Source organism: Ranitomeya imitator, chromosome 5 (genome assembly GCF_032444005.1).
Source record: "Ranitomeya imitator isolate aRanImi1 chromosome 5, aRanImi1.pri, whole genome shotgun sequence".
Lineage (NCBI taxonomy): Eukaryota > Metazoa > Chordata > Amphibia > Anura > Dendrobatidae > Ranitomeya > Ranitomeya imitator.
The window spans coordinates 713524943-713542087 of record NC_091286.1 but is presented as its reverse complement, the minus strand read 5'-3'; the positions used below and the strand labels follow the sequence as shown (position 1 = coordinate 713542087).

Genomic DNA, 17145 nt, shown 5'->3' with positions numbered 1-17145 from the left:
CTTTTTTTGGGACTACCCCATATTCACGCACCTGGGGCCTTTTAGGCCTGTGTGCAAATAACACGGAATAACTCAAATAAAAATACTTTTCAAAATTTATTTTACAATTGCAAGGTAGGGATGCATTCCAACTAGCGCTGGGGTCCGCCAGGAGGGGATCCGTAATGGATCTGACCTCCTGGTGACCCCAGCTAAGGCTGGCGGAATCCCACCATTCCGGCAGCCTTAGCTGGTTACCAGGAGGTCAGATCCATTATGGATCCCCTTCTGGCGAACCCCAGTGCTACTGGGAACACAGCCTAAGATGTGTATATTTCAAAACATAATTATGTGCATAAAACAACAAAAAATTAAGTAAACTGGCACGCCAAATATAGACATTCTATATGCAATTTTGTTATGAAAACATTTTTTGGTTGCAGCAAACTTGGTCCAGGAATATTTATTTGCAACTTTACATATTCCCCCGACAATTCTCACATATTTTTTCGGCTGAATGTTTCTTGCATACATTTTGTCCGCAAGTAGAACAGAAACGCTCCGATTTTCTTTCTTTCTTTGCTGGACAAATATAGCAGCGCTTTTTTTTTTCCTCTTTGCTCTGGATGTTCCAGAAAGCGTATTCCACATCGAATCATTGCCTCCGTAATTTGCTTTGATAAGCATATCATGCTGCTTCTCTCCATCATAGTAGGCATCAAAAGTTCATAACAAAGTTCTGTCAAAAATAGACGTCTCTTGTCTTTCCTGTTGGCATGGAATTCTGGATTAGTTTGACAATAAACAATGTAGCTATTGAGGGCTGACACATCAAGGATATTGGAAAAAAGGGCAACAGGCCAACGTTTAGTCTGCCTTTTGCACGAATACTCTCCAATCATTTTGTCCATCTTGTCGACACCTCCTTTTGCCTTATTATAATGCAGTATGATTTCAGGTTTTTTTTTCCTGTCATTGGTGTCAATACTTCCATCATGATGCATTGTACTCAGTAATATCATGGATTTTTCTTTCTTGGCTTTATAAGACACCATTGTTGCTTGATTGCAGAAACCGAATACACTCTCGTAGATTGTTCGCTGTGCATTGTGCTTCATGATTGGAGGAATTTCGCGGCGGTTTGGCCTTATAGTACCAACAAGTGTAAGTTGCTTTTGAAGCAAAAAAGTTGGCCATTTCAAAATTGGTAAAGTAATTATCCATTGTAATATTTTTTCCTGAATTGAAAATTGGTAGAGCAAGTGTTTTTACTATGTCGGAACATAGGTCTTTCTGGATTGGAGCATCAGCTTCTTTGCCACGGTAAATCAGACCATTCATCCCATAATAGCTTGCTGAATCGATCCAAGATCACATGACCATGTTGTCATGCAGAATCCACACTCTTCCCAGCAATAGCAGAGTCATAAAAGTTCTTCCCCAGCAACAATACAGACAAAAAGACTGAGTATCACATGTAAACCTAGTACAGGCCTAAAAGGCCCCAGGTGCATGAATATGGGGTAGTCCCAAAAAAAGGTTGTTATACCAAAATGTCTGTAACATAAAAATATATGAATAACTGGAAATTACTAACAATTATATACCTGAAGATTAGTTAGAATTTTGAAAATCTAGGTAAAGTACTTTTACAGAAAATAGAAAACAAGTACCCTGGCAGGCCTGCGAGGCCCCAGGTATGCGTTCTAGGGTTAACAAATACTTGGAGGTCACCCGAGCAACGAGTACACTCGCTCATCACTAGTGTTCTTACCTTTCATGGAGCCACTCTACAATGTGGGTGACACCATGAATACGGTACTAAAAAGGAAGGTTCATAATGAAAATTCAGCTTCAAGGTTTGGAAAGTAGTTCTTCTTTTCCTCCTAAGGACCTGTCCACACTGTGTTTCTGCCGTGTGTTTGGGGGTTGCGTATGACTCTACCTAAAAATGGGATTCAGATGAACCCTCTATGGGGCATGGACTACTGTGACACGAATGAAGTTCAATTTAACTCTACTTGGGCTTTGTTCCAAAAGTGTTCAAGGTTCTCTGCCATCTGAAAACATGATCTGCTGCTTTGCTGTGACCTAGCTGAAAAAACGCACATGTTCAGAATAAAACGCACCAATTTAAGATGTGTCACTGCAGTCTAAGGCTCTGTCAGGGGTTTGCCTGAAGCCTGTTTACAGAAACTAAGGGGGAACCCACAAATTGAGTGTGAACAGTGCCTCATAACCACAATACTTGTTCTCCATAGATGACAGTTGATCTCAGGTAAATATAATTTAAGCTTTGGTCCGATTCAGGCCCATTCCACCCCACTGCCCAACATAAACACTCTTATAGGCGAGTTAATAATCTAATAATTTGTTGAAAAGTGATAAATATTATAAAAACACCACAATTCTCTATAGAAATTCTGTGATCAGTTACCAAATTTGACTTTCTATTTTCCATAACTCAAACACAGAAGATACATAGTAACATAGTTAGTAAGGCCGAAAAAAGACATTTGTCCATCCAGTTCAGCCTATATTCCATCATAATAAATCCCCAGATCTACGTCCCCAGATCTACGTAAAGGCTTCTGTTCTGAGTGACTTCTCTGATGATGCCCAAGCTTGGCTTTGGTGATCAAGCATTTAAGACCGTTTACACATGAAAATCACTTCTCCTGTTTGTGAATTTTCTGATGTCTAACAAGACCTGATTTAATTGTAAAAGATTTCCCACATTCTGCACATGAATACGGCTTTTTTCCTGTGTGAATTCTCTCATGTGTGACAAGATGTGATTTATTTGTAAAACATTTGCTACATTCAGAACAGGAATACGGCCTCTCCCCTGTGTGACTTCTCTCATGTGTAACAAGATCTGACTTATATATAAAACATTTTCCACATTCGGAACATGTAAATGGTTTCTCTCCTGTGTGAATTCTCTGGTGATCCCTAAGTTTGGCTTTAGTGATAAAACATTTCCCACATTCTGAACATAAATAAGGCTTCTCTCCTGTGTGACTTCTCTGATGTGTAACAAGATCGGATTTACTTGTGAAAGATTTCCCACATTCCGGGCATGAATACGGCCTTTCTCCTGTGTGACTTCTCTCATGTGTAACAAGATTAGATTTATTTGTAAAACATTTTCCACATTCTGAGCATGAATACGGCTTCTCTCCTGTGTGACTTCTCTCATGTGTAATAAGATGTGATTTATTTGTAAAACATTTTCCACATTCTGAGCATGAATATGGTTTTTCTCCTGTGTGAATTCTCTGATGTTTAACAAGATCTGATTTATTTGTAAAACACTTTCCACATTGTGAACATGAATACGGCTTCTCCCCTGTGTGAATTCTCTCATGTCTATTAAGATGTGATTTATCTGTAAAACATTTGCCACAATCTGAACATGAAAATCGCTTTTCTCCTGCATGACTTCTCCCATGTTGATAAAGACCTGATTTGCGGGTAAAGCATTTCCCACATTCTGAGCAGGAGTATGGCTTCTCTCCTGTGTGAATTCTTTTATGTATAACAAGGCCAGAGCTTTTTGTAAAGTGCTTTCCGCATTCACCACATTGAAACCTTTTACCCTCTTTCCGATCTTTACTTGGGGGAAAAACCTGTAGTTGGTCCAAAGAAGGTTTTTCATGTTTAGAAGGTTTGTATAGTAAATCTGAACTGTGATGATTTGGATGTACATTATCTACAATGTAGTTTTCTCCAGTAGAGTGCTGCATGACATCATCATCTTCTGATTTATAAATTACCGATGACATGAAGATTCTCTCAGGGCTCTCGCCAACGAATTCTGTTAGGATAAAAACATTTTATCACAAATTATTGAAATTGATAACATTATTATTAATCTAAAAACATTTTTTTAACAGTTTTCACCAGCTGAAAGACAGATTGCCTTCAGTAAGAGAAACAAACTAATCTTGTTGATATGACACTTTAACCAGGACAAAAACTGAAAGCAAGGATGAAGTTTCATCACCACACAATTACAGGCAAAAAACCCTTGTACCTGTGGCCAAACATTTCTGTGCCCCAGGACACAACATAATCCAGAACGTTGTCATACTAAAAAGCAGCTTCACATCACTAACACAAGGAAGGCTGTATGGATACAAATCTATGACAATAATTGATACACGTAACATCGGGCTAAATGTGTTGCAAAGTTTTGTCATTCTACAACTTGTGGGGTCTTGAGGACTGGAGTTGAGAAACACTGCACTAAACCATCTCAAATAGATGTTTGTCCAGCCTCTGTGTGAAGACTTCCATTGAAGGAGAACTCACCACCTCTCGTGGCAGTCTGTTCCACTCATTGATCACCCCAACTCTCAAAAAGTCTTTTTTTTAATATCTAATCTGTATCTTCTCCCTTTCAGTTTCATTCCATTGCTTCTCAGGTTTCCATGTGAAATAAGAATGATGATCCCTCTACGCTGTGACAACCCTTCAGATATTTGTAGACAGCTATTATGTCTCCTCTTAGCCTGATTTTTTTGCAAGCTAAACATACCCAGATGCTTCAACCGTTCTTCATAGGACATAGTTTGCAGTCCGATCACCATTCTAGTAGCTCTTCTCTGAACTTGCTCCAGTTTTTCAATGTCTTTTTCAAAATGTGGTGCCCAGAACTGGTACAAATAGCTATGGAGGATATCCACTAAGTTAAAACATAACCTTTAATAAACATGGGTAAAAACTCGAATCCAAACAATAACACATACAAGAACAATACAAACGTGCTCAAGTGAACCAGTGCTCGAGATAAAAATTGGATCAGTCTTACCAATTTAGACGGACACATGGGAGGATCCCTCAAAGTTCACAAGGGTAGTAGTTCCAAGTGCTAAGGGCCAAGGGTAGGGAAGGATACAATACCACTGTCTTCCCTGTAAACCCTTAAAAGAGCTCCTGTCCTAACAAGGACAGTCCCCAAGTGTGCCCTGCTATGGGGATCCACCAACCCAAAAAATGTAGCCCTAAATGTATATCTTCTCCCTACGCGTTTCAACTCCGATGGGGGAGCATCATCAGGGGAGTTGTATAGTTCAAAAGGTGCCAATGGGTCCTCTTGATAGTCCTAAACAGGACAACTCAGAAAAAGTCCATACAGGTCCGTATCAGTCCATATTCAAATGGGTCCCGCAGTGGCTGGGAGATCCCACAAGTACAAAGAATACTGTCTGTGTCTGTAACTTAGATAAGTCCTGCCCCACCGACCAAGAGAGCGCTCCTTATAAGGGTCCTCATTATACAGCTGAAGTGAATCGCCCCCTAATTGTTAAGAAAAAATAGCTACATACCCACTCCCGATCATTTCGCCCGCCATTGCGTTGCAACACTGAGGACGCACGATACCGGAAGTTCCGCCGCCATCTTAGGCGCGTCACTTCCGTCCACCATCTTACCGGAGTGCAGTGCCCCCATAGAGGAAGTAAACAGAGGTCCAAAACTGAGGACGCACGATACATTGAGGATATAAAAGAACATGCTAAAAATCAATCGAGACACAATCTCACCAGAGAACAGATGACAGCACTCAGAAATCTGGAAATGGACACTTCCCTGGTGTTTAAACCCTCTGACAAGGGGGGAACGTGGTTATGATGGATGTAGACAGATACAGGGACATGTGCTTGTCAATATTGAATGATCATACGACATACACACGGGTAGCCTCAAATCCCACCAATAATTGTCTCAAAACTCTTGGGGCAATTCTTGGAAAGGCTAAGGCCGACAAGCTCATTAGTGAGGATGAGCTATCCTTTTTGTTACCTCGTCACCCAATTATGGCCACATTTTATGCCCTACCTAAGGTCCATAAAGGTCTGGACCCTCTGAGAGGTAGGCCTATAGTGTCGGGCATAGGGAGTATCGGACAAAACATTGGCATTTACTTGGACGATGTCCTAAGACCGTTCGTATTGTCACTCCCGTCCTACATCAGGGACACGATGGACCTACGGCGTAAATTGGAGGGTATTTCCCTTGAACCGGGTACCCTACTTGCCAGCATTGATGTTGAGGCCCTGTACTCCTCGATCCCACATGAGTGTGGGATTCGGGGGGTACGACACTTTATCGGTGCTAGGGGCTGTCAATTTAATGCCCATAACGAGTTCATCATGACTCTTCTTGAGTTTGTACTTACCAACAATTACTTCACATTTGATGGCAAGATCCTCCACCAGCTCAGGGGCACCGCCATGGGGAATCCATGTGCGCCCACTTACGCAAACTTGTTCCTGGGCTGGTGGGAGGACAGTATTGCCTTCTCAGAATTTCACACCAATTACCTGGCCCATATTGAGTTATGGGTCAGGTATATTGATGATATTTTTGTAATATGGAAGGGGACAAGGGAGGAGATTGGCCAGTTCATGATGTCTCTGAACAACAACCAGGTCGGTCTTAATTTTACCTTTGACGTTCAAGAATTTCAACTGCCTTTTCTTGATATATTAATTACTAAATCAAGGGATGGGGATCGCTTAGAGAGTACCATATACAGAAAGCCCACTGCAACCAACTCCCTGTTGAGATGGGATAGTAATCATCCCTACTCTCTAAAGAAAGGGATCCCGAAAGGCCAGTATCTCAGACTAAGACGGAATTGTTCTAACCAAAGGGACTTCAAAAGTCATGGCCGATGACCTTGGGCTGAGATTTCTGGCCAGAGGGTACCCGGATCGGATTTTACGAGAAGCATTCCGTTATGCTAATAACCAAAAGAGGGAGAATCTTCTAATACCACGTAAGGAGGAAGGCCAAACCCCCACAGTAACAAGATTAATCTGTACATATGACAATGGAGCATCATCTGTCAAAAGCATCATACGTAAACACTGGAATGTGCTAAAGATGGATGAGGATTTGAGAGACACCCTGGGAAAGGAACCGGTCATCACCTATCGTAGAGCTAAGACACTGGGTGATAAACTGGTACATAGCCACTTTTCTGCACCTAGGGCAACAACTTGGCTCCCACAGAGACCGGCAGAGTGCTTTAGGTGTGGTGGATGCGTGGCATGTGAGTCAATTTATACCAGGAAGGAATTTTTTAACGATAACACACAGGAGACCTTCAAGTTGAAGAAGTTTGTAAATTGTAAAAGTACAGGAGTGATCTATGGAGCCATCTGTCAATGTGGTATCACCTATGTTGGCAAAACAATAAGGGAATTTAGGAGAAGGGTGGGGGAACACCTTGGCGATATACGACACCAAAGAGATACCCCAATCGCGAAACATGTCAATGGTATACATGGGGGAGACATCAGAGTTATACGTTTCATGGGGATTGACAAAATTGATATGCCCAATAGAGGTGGTGACTGGGATAGATTGTTGCTGCAGAGGGAGGCCAGCTGGATTTTCACGCTGGACACCTGTCACCTCAGAGGCCTGAATGACCAGATCAACTTCGGGTGCTTTCTGTAGGAATTCGCTCTTATGGAGTTTCCCCACCTCTGTCATCTCCCCCCCCCCCTTTTTCTACCCTCTTTTGCCACCCTCTCCCCTCCTCCCCTTTTCTCCCCCCCCCCCTTTTCCCCCCTCCCCTTCTTCCAGGATGGGTTGTCTAACCAAGCAGTATCTTTGTATTTATTTACTTTTTACCTAGTAACTCGGGCTCTGTGAAGTGTCATAAACCATAGAGTCGGCCAAAGAAAACAAAGCAAGTCTTTATGTGTTTTATTATATCACCATATAGTATAGGAGCCATTGCTCCCTGCTACAGTTCACCTTCAGTGGCGCTATTTAGTGGGGACCCTAGTATGGGTATTTGAATTCCCCTCTAGCCCTGAAAGGAGTTTTTTCTTTTCGGATCTAACTTTTATGTCACTTAGCGTGTGCCTTATACTGACCCCTCCTTATTCAAACTTAAGCTTGTTAATGATACTATCTGCTTGAATACTATGCATGCATTGATAGCAATCTATGACCTTCTGTGACCATGACTAGGTCGAATATGATTGGTTCATCTAATTTTTATGTCCTGTGTATATATGACACGGGTCTTTATGGGGGACTACTACGTAATATACTCCTGTTTATTATACCCATGCATATATTAAGTACTATTTTTTCGTCCCCCCTCCCCCCCCCCTTTCTCTTTCCTTCTCCCCGCCATGTCTGCCGCTTACTGCCTCAAGATTTCCAATTTTTAGAATAGGTCACCTTGGTAACCGGGCGCCTACCTATTCATTCATTCTTTCTATCTCTAAAATATGGCGCCCAGTGACTCATTATATGTATCTTTAAACATGGCGCCTGGTAATTGGTATATACATGTCATGTACTACATTATGTGGGCAGGTCTATTTGGACTCCTCATACATTGTGTATATTACTGGTGGCATATATGGCACACAACGAATGACACAGATACCATGTTGTGCCTCCCGAGCGCTATGTTCATAGAGAGTTGTAAATATTACCAAACCAGAGTTCACGAGTAGTCTGGTTTGCGGACCCCTTTTATACAGAGTCCGTTGTGTACATAGAATAATGGCGGTGACACCGCGTTACATCGTTTGAGTATGGGTCCAGAGGGATTGGCAAGTGTGACATGTTGCCATTCGTATTTTATCTGGACTTCTTGATAGATGTCCGCCGCCTGTATGCGGGTCGTTCACCTGTATGTCTTCAGTGGGGCGTGCATACGGGCGGCGGACAGAACACACAAAAAATGGCGCTTTAATATATTGTCCGCTATGGCAAATGACGTTCATACTGTGTGACATCCTTTTAGTATGCGTCCAAAGTGGCTGATGATCATGACATACATGTTATTATACTGAATTCCATATGGTGTCCACCACTTGGACTCCTCCAATATGGCGTCTACCATCCGGATCCGTCAAATGAGGCGTTCGTCATTAGTGACACTGAAAACAAACATATTATGGTGTGATTGCCCTATACGGCGGTTGAGTAGGTGGGCGGTGACATTACATCTAAGGTGTCACATCAGGGGCGGCATCAATATGCCCCTGTGCGGAAGGATGGTAGCGTTTGGGGATCTCTGTTTACTTTCTCCATGGAGGCACTGTACTCCGGTAAGATGGTGGACGGAAATGACGCGCCTAAGATGGCGGCGGAACTTCCGGTATCGTGTGTCCTCAGTTTTGGACCTCTGTTTACTTCCTCTATGGGGGCACTGCACTCCGGTAAAATGGTGGACGGAAGTGACGCGCCTAAGATGGCGGCGGAACTTCCGGTATCGTGCGTCCTCAGTGTTGGAACGCAATGGCGGGCGAAATGATCGGGAGTGGGTATGTAGCTATTTTTTCTTAACAATTAGGGGGCGATTCACTTCAGCTGTATAATGAGGACCCTTATAAGGAGCGCTCTCTTGTTTGGTGGGGCAGGACTTATCTAAGTTACAGACACAGCCAGTATTCTTTGTACTTGTGGGATCTCCCAGGCACTGCGGGACCCATTTGAATATGGACTGATACGGACCTGTATGGACTTTTTCTGAGTTGTCCTGTTTAGGACTATCAAGAGGACCCATTGGCACCTTTTGAACTATACAACTCCCCTGATGATGCTCCCCCATCGGAGTTGAAACGCGTAGGGAGAAGATATACATTTAGGGCTACATTTTTTGGGTTGGTGGATCCCCATAGCAGGGCACACTTGGGGACTGTCCTTGTTAGGACAGGAGCTCTTTTAAGGGTTTACAGGGAAGACAGTGGTATTGTATCCTTCCCTACCCTTGGCCCTTAGCACTTGGAACTACTACCCTTGTGAACTTTGAGGGATCCTCCCATGTGTCCGTCTAAATTGGTAAGACTGATCCAATTTTTATCTCGAGCACTGGTTCACTTCAGCACGTTTGTATTGTTCTTGTATGTGTTATTGTTTGGATTCGAGTTTTTACCCATGTTTATTAAAGGTTATGTTTTAACTTAGTGGATATCCTCCATAGCTATTTGTAATATTTGTCCTGAGGGTACAGACAGGGCTGTTTTATATACAGGCCTTTGCTTTTCTTGCCCAGAACTGATACCAGTATTCCAGACGAGGCCTGACCTGTTATGATACGGTGGTCTAGGAGCAACATGGAACGAGCTCTGAAGGAAGTGGTAACTGTGCTGACCGCAGTCCCTAAGCTCAACACAACACTAGAAGTAGCCGTGGGATGCTCCTAACTCTCCCTATGCACCTCGTCACAGCCTAAGAGCTAACTACCCCTAAAGATAGAAGCAGGAAAGCCCCCCAAAAATAATGACTGTGAGTGGAGAGGGAAAAGACATACACAGAATGAAACCAGGATGAGCACAGGAGGCCAGTCTAGCTAAATAGAAAGGACAGGATGGAATACTGTGCGGTCAGTATAAAAATCCACGCAGAGTTTACAAAAAATCTCCACACCTGATTAAAGGTGTGGAGTGTAAATCTGCTTCCCAGAGCTTCCAGCAAGACAGAATTAATTCATACTGATAAGCTGGACAAACATAGAAAGCACAGAACGGATAAGTCCACAATCTATGGACAGAAAAGAGCAAGCAAAAACTTAGCTTTGCTGAACTGGTCAGGAAAACAGGGAAATCCAAAGAGATGTGAATCCAACCAGGAACCATTTACAAGTGGCACTGGCTGAAGGAAAGAGCCAGGCCTAAATAGCCGAGCAGAAGAGACGATAAGTGGAGGCAGCTGATGACAGCTAACTCCAAGGAGCAGCCATACCACTTGAAACCACAAGAGGTAGCCCAAGAGCAGAACTCACAAAAGTGCCACTTACAACCACCGGAGGGAGCCCAAGAGCGGAATTCACAACACTGATCAAGGAGGAGTAGAGGGGAATAATTACTTCAGGTGATCTAGACTCCATGCTTCTCTTAATACATCCTAGAACTGTGTTTGCCTTTTTTTTTACTGCTGCATCACACTGTTGACTCATGTGCAGTCTGTGATCCATTAGTATACCCAAGTCTTTTTCACACGTGCTGTTGCTTAGTTCTATTCCTCCAATTCTGTAGATGTAATTTTCGTTTTTCTTGCCCAGATGTAGAATCTTGCATTTAATCACCCTGTTTAATACCATTCTATTAGTCGCTGCCCATTGTTCAAGCTTATCTAGATCCTTTGGAATCCTTTCTCGGTCTTCTATACTTCAATAAAGTACTGTCTTTGCTGAACGTTTCACTTTCACAAGTAACAATAGGAGAAAATTGCCACATAGCTTCTTACTGAAGGAGTGGCCCTATACTGCTATTTGGGCACACGGCAGGGCTTAGATGGGAACAAAACAACAAAGACGTTTTTGAGCATGAATTTTAATGGAATCATTTTCAGGCACCAGATATCTGCAAAGTCCCTGAGTGCAGCATCCTATGAAGGAAAGCCACCTATGCCAAGCATGGTATCCATCCACAGACAGCTGTTTCGGGGTGTTTGCCCCTCATCAGTGTGGAGTAGGAATCTGGCTATTAGGCGCAGTGCCTAGTAAAAAGGCTATAAAGGCACAGATGATTGGCCTCGGGGAGACCAAAACATCCAACACAGCTTCTTTACATGCATCTGCATATTTCCCATAAGGGATGGGGGCAGTGTTCTGGAATCACTGCGTTGAGAAACACGTGATGGTGTCTCCGCAGTGTTGGATGTTTTGGTCTCCCCGAGGCCAATCATCTGTGCCTTTATAGCCTTTTTACTAGGCACTGCTCCTAATAGCCAGATTCCTACTCCACACTGATGAGGGGCAAACACCCCAAAACAGCTGTCTGTGGATGGATACCATGCTTGGCATAGGTGGCTTTCCTTCATAGGATGCTGCCCTTCCCGTGGTTGTTCCTTCCCGGGGAAAGGCCTGGCTATTCACTGCTTGCGTCGAGAAACACGTGATGGTGTCTCCGCAGCTTCTTTACATGCATCTGCATATTTCCCATAAGGGATGGGGGCAGTGTTCTGGAATCACTGCGTTGAGAAACACGTGATGGTGTCTCCGCAGTGTTGGATGTTTTGGTCTCCCCGAGGACAATGATCTGTGCCTTTATAGCCTTTTTACTAGGCACTGCTCCTAATAGCCAGATTCCTACTCCACACTGATGAGGGGCAAACACCCCGAAACAGCTGTCTGTGGATGGATACCATGCTTGGCATAGGTGGCTTTCTTTCATAGGATGCTGCCCTTCCCGTGGTTGTTCCTTCCCGGGGAAAGGCCTGGCTATTCACTGCTTGCGTCGAGAAACACGTGATGGTGTCTCCACAGCTTCTTTACAAGAGGGATGGATTGTCCTAAGCCCACTGGAGCTCAGACTTTGCTGGAATGTTTTTTGGGAGTCATGTTGTAGTTGTAGAGTCCCTCAGTAGAGACCAGCAAATGTTGAACTTTGAAAGACTTCTCAAAGTTGGCAAATTTGAATACTTTGTAATTTGCTTTTTAAGAATTGCCTAAAAGGGCTGCCGCCAAGATAGAGATAGAAGAAAGGGACACACATCTCATGGCTTCAGGTGGATTACAGCTAATGCGTCATAGCCGCTATACAAGTGTAGAATGTGGATGGGAGGCAGCCGCAAAAGTGACCTCAGATTATAGTGTCCTAGAGAGAGAAACATAATACCATGCTTCACAGAAAATAAGACACGGTCTTCCATTATTTTTTGTTTCGAAAAATGCTCTAGGATTATTTTCAGGTAATCACAATTTTAATGATAAACTTACCTGGAGCAGCCAGTGCCAGGCAGCAGCTGCCAAGGCAAACAGGATCATGGGGTGCATTAAAAGAGGTCTGGATACACATGATGAGAGCATTATACTGCCTCTGTACAAATCCCTAGTTAGACCGCACATGGAGTACTGTGTCCAGTTTTGGGCACCGGTGCTCAGGAAGGATATAATGGAACTAGAGAGAGTACAAAGGAGGGCAACAAAATTAATAAAGGGGATGGGAGAACTACAATACCCAGATAGATTAGCGAAATTAGGATTATTTAGTCTAGAAAAAAGACGACTGAGGGGCGATCTAATAACCATGTATAAGTATATAAGGGGACAATACAAATATCTCGCTGAGGATCTGTTTATACCAAGGAAGGTGACGGGCACAAGGGGGCATTCTTTGCGTCTGGAGGAGAGAAGGTTTTTCCACCAACATAGAAGAGGATTCTTTACTGTTAGGGCAGTGAGAATCTGGAATTGCTTGCCTGAGGAGGTGGTGATGGCGAACTCAGTCGAGGGGTTCAAGAGAGGCCTGGATGTCTTCCTGGAGCAGAACAATATTGTATCATACAATTAGGTTCTGTAGAAGGACGTAGATCTGGGGATTTATTATGATGGAATATAGGCTGAACTGGATGGACAAATGTCTTTTTTCGGCCTTACTAACTATATAACTATATTACTATTACTAATTTTCGGAGTAACACGCTAGGTTGCTGAACAAAGAGTTCCAGAAAGTGACTAAAATTACAATGCTTTATTAATAACTAAAAAAACAAAATACACGTTTAAAACAATGTGGTAAAGTACAAGAGCGCCCTAACTAGGGGGGACACTCTGCAGCAGCAGCCTCTCTCTCGGCCTGATGCTCTGCAGCAGCAGCCTCTGTCCGCCTGACGCTATGCAGCAACAGCCTCTCTCTGCCTGACGTTCTGCAGCAGCAGCCTCTCTTGGCCTGATGCTCTGCAGCAGCAGCCTCTGTCCGCCTGACGCTATGCAGCAGCCTCTCTCTGCCTGACGTTCTGCAGCAGCAGCCTCTCTCTCTCTGCCTGACGTTCTGAAGCAGCAGCCTCTCTCTCTGCCTGACACTCTGCAGCAGCAGCCTCTCTCTCTGCCTGACACTCTGCTGCAGCCTCTCTCTGCCTGACGTTCTGCAGCAGCAGCCTCTCTGCCTGACGTTCTGAAGCAGCAGCCTCTCTCTCTGCCTGACGTTCTGAAGCAGCATCCTCTCTCTGCCTGACGTACTGAAGCAGCAGCCTCTCTCTGCCTGACGTTCTGAAGCAGCAGCCTCTCTCTCTGCCTGACACTCTGCAGCAGCAGCCTCTCTCTCTGCCTGACACTCTGCAGCAGCCCCTCTCTGCCTGACGTTCTGCAGCAGCAGCCTCTCTGCCTGACGTTCTGAAGCAGCAGCCTCTCTCTCTGCCTGACGTTCTGAAGCAGCAGCCTTTCTGCCTGACGTTCTGAAGCAGCAGCATCTCTCTCTGCCTGACACTCTGCAGCAGAAGCCTCTCTCTCTGCCTGACGTTCTGCAGCAGCATCCTCTCTCTGCCTGACGTACTGAAGCAGCAGCCTCTCTCTGCCTGATGTTCTGAAGCAGCAGCCTTTCTGCCTGACGTTCTGAAGCAGCAGCCTCTCTCTCTGCCTGATACTCTGCAGCAGCAGCCTCTCTCTCTGCCTGATACTCTGCAGCAGCAGCCTCTCTCTCTGCCTGACACTCTGCAGCAGCATCCTCTCTCTGCCTAACGTACTGAAGCAGCAGCCTCTCTCTCTGCCTGATGTTCTGAAGCAGCAGCCTCTCTCTCTGCCTGACACTCTGCAGCAGCAGCCTCTCTTTCTGCCTGACACTCTGCAGCAGCAGCCTCTCTCTCTGCCTGACAAACTGCAGCAGCAGCCTCTCTCTCTGCCTGACACTCTGCAGCAGCAGCCTCTCTCTCTGCCTGACACTCTACAGCAGCAGCCTCTCTCTCTGCCTGACACTCTGCAGCAGCAGCCTCTCTGCCTGACGTTCTGCATCAGCAGCCTCGCTCTGCCTAAAGTCCTGAAGCAGCAGCCTCTCTGCCTGACGCTCTGCAGAAACAGCATCTGTCCGCCTGATGCTCTGCAGCAGCAGCCTCTCTCTCTGCCTGACGTACTGAAGCAGCAGCCTCTCTCTCTGCCTGACGTTCTGCAGCAGCATCCTCTCTCGGCCTGACGCTCTGCAGCAGCCTCTCCGCCTGATGCTCTGCAGCAGCTGCCTCTCTCCGCCTGATGCTCTGCAGCAGCTGCCTCTCTCTCCGCCTGATGCTCTGCAGCAGCTGCCTCTCTCTCCGCCTGATGCTCTGCAGAAGCCTCTCTGCCTGATGCTCTGCAGCAGCAGCCTCTCTCTCTGCCTGATGCTCTGCAGCAGCCTCTCTCCGCCTGATGGTACGGTAGAATTACCTGCAGGCGCACACTGACATCATATTCTCCCAGCTGTTGTGAGGCCTTTTGCTCAAAACAGTCCCTACTCACCCCCAGAACTCGCATTGTTAGCGCCCCCAGAAGTTGTTTCTGCGACAAGGTCCATTGTTGGTTCTTCCGAGTTGAGCTTTCTCTTTGTTCAGGGGCCATGGTGCTCTGCTCCGAGTCCTGCTCCATCAAGGCCCCAATCAGCAGATCCTTGGCTTTGTCTGCTGTTTCTAGTCCTCTCTCTCACAGAGGTTAATCAGAGACTCCGGTCTCTGCTTCTTTTATACGGCTGCCATATCGGTAATCAGCCTTTCCCCAAATAAAGGGGAGAAGGACTTGGGGATCCTAGTTAATGATAAACTTACCTGGAGCAGCCAGTGCCAGGCAGCAGCTGCCAAGGCAAACAGGATCATGGGGTGCATTAAAAGAGGTCTGGATACACATGATGAGAGCATTATACTGCCTCTGTACAAATCCCTAGTTAGACCGCACATGGAGTACTGTGTCCAGTTTTGGGCACCGGTGCTCAGGAAGGATATAATGGAACTAGAGAGAGTACAAAGGAGGGCAACAAAATTAATAAAGGGGATGGGAGAACTACAATACTCAGATAGATTAGCGAAATTAGGATTATTTAGTCTAGAAAAAAGACGACTGAGGGGCGATCTAATAACCATGTATAAGTATATAAGGGGACAATACAAATATCTCGCTGAGGATCTGTTTATACCAAGGAAGGTGACGGGCACAAGGGGGCATTCTTTGCGTCTGGAGGAGAGAAGGTTTTTCCACCAACATAGAAGAGGATTCTTTACTGTTAGGGCGGTGAGAATCTGGAATTGCTTGCCTGAGGAGGTGGTGATGACGAACTCAGTTGAGGGGTTCAAGAGAGGCCTGGATGTCTTCCTGGAGCAGAACAATATTGTATCATACAATTATTAGGTTCTGTAGAAGGACGTAGATCTGGGGATTTATTATGATGGAATATAGGCTGAACTGGATGGACAAATGTCTTTTTTCGGCCTTACTATGTTACTATGTAAAAGAAAAACGGGAAGGAGAAACTGCAGATACGTCTGTGTAAGCACGGAGATGGACCATGTAGAACCGATGCACTCCTCACAGGATACCAGCTCGTTAGTACAGGGAATAATTGCTTAAACCAAGTACTAATGATCTAATAGAAGTAAAAAAAATCTCTCTCCCACCACTGCCACCAAGTTGTCACGTACACACTTCTCAGCACCTGACGTGGAGTGCGCCTGCAAGGGTTAATTTATCTCCTCTCCCTCAATCCAGCTCGCAACCTCTGTTTTAGGCTATAAAGTGACCATAAATCACACCCCGATACAGTCTGCGCACCCCGATTACTTAACATGCTGCCACCACTCACCAACACACGGGGTGATGAGTCCTCAAAATATGTTACTGCCAGATAAAAAGGTCACACACTCTCTGAAAGTCTGTTGGATTCTTTTAGAGCATACAAAGTCAAACTTATTAAAGATTTAAAGCATTTATATAAAAATATAGAGTTCTACAATATAGAAAAAGGTAAACATAAAACACAAAAATATGTAAATCAGTTATAAAGTAAAAAGGTAGAAATAACAAATATCTAAACGTTTCCATGTGTAGTTCTGGTCTCTTTCCTTGAAGGAAGGAGTAGTGGGATTTTGAGCACATCAGCATATGCAGTCCTCACACGTGAGCACCTCTCTCTGTGTCACTCAGCGTTTTATAGTCCTGACCATAGATTCATATTTCCAGGATGACCCGGGTTAAAGATGCTGTTTGTGAGTGGATGACGGGCTAAGCGGTGGCATTTCAAATATCCTGTTCCTCCCCACACAGACAACAGGAAATATTATTTCCTATCTGCAAACCATTTGCTAATCCCCTTGAAGCTCAGGATCCAGTACCTAAGGTGCCATGATTGACACCTGCAGCAAAAGCCCCTTTGTGCTTACAATACTGGTATATCCAGTTTCACCATTTTGTTAACTAAATGTAACTCTACTGCGGTCATGCTTTCT

The 17145-nt window shown here is 44.7% G+C and overlaps 1 protein-coding gene across 2 annotated transcripts in view; it reads right to left on the bottom strand.

The window, feature by feature from the left end:
• Positions 1 to 266: 266 nt before the first annotated feature.
• The window catches only part of LOC138638937 (zinc finger protein 436-like), a 120440-nt gene continuing 103561 nt past the window's right edge, over positions 267 to 17145 (bottom strand). For both annotated transcript variants that reach the window (XM_069728695.1, XM_069728696.1), the window contains one exon: positions 267 to 3799. In XM_069728695.1, coding sequence (XP_069584796.1) covers positions 2649 to 3799 — 1151 coding nt within the window. In that variant the 3' untranslated portion in view covers positions 267 to 2648. The remainder of the gene's footprint in view (positions 3800 to 17145) is intronic.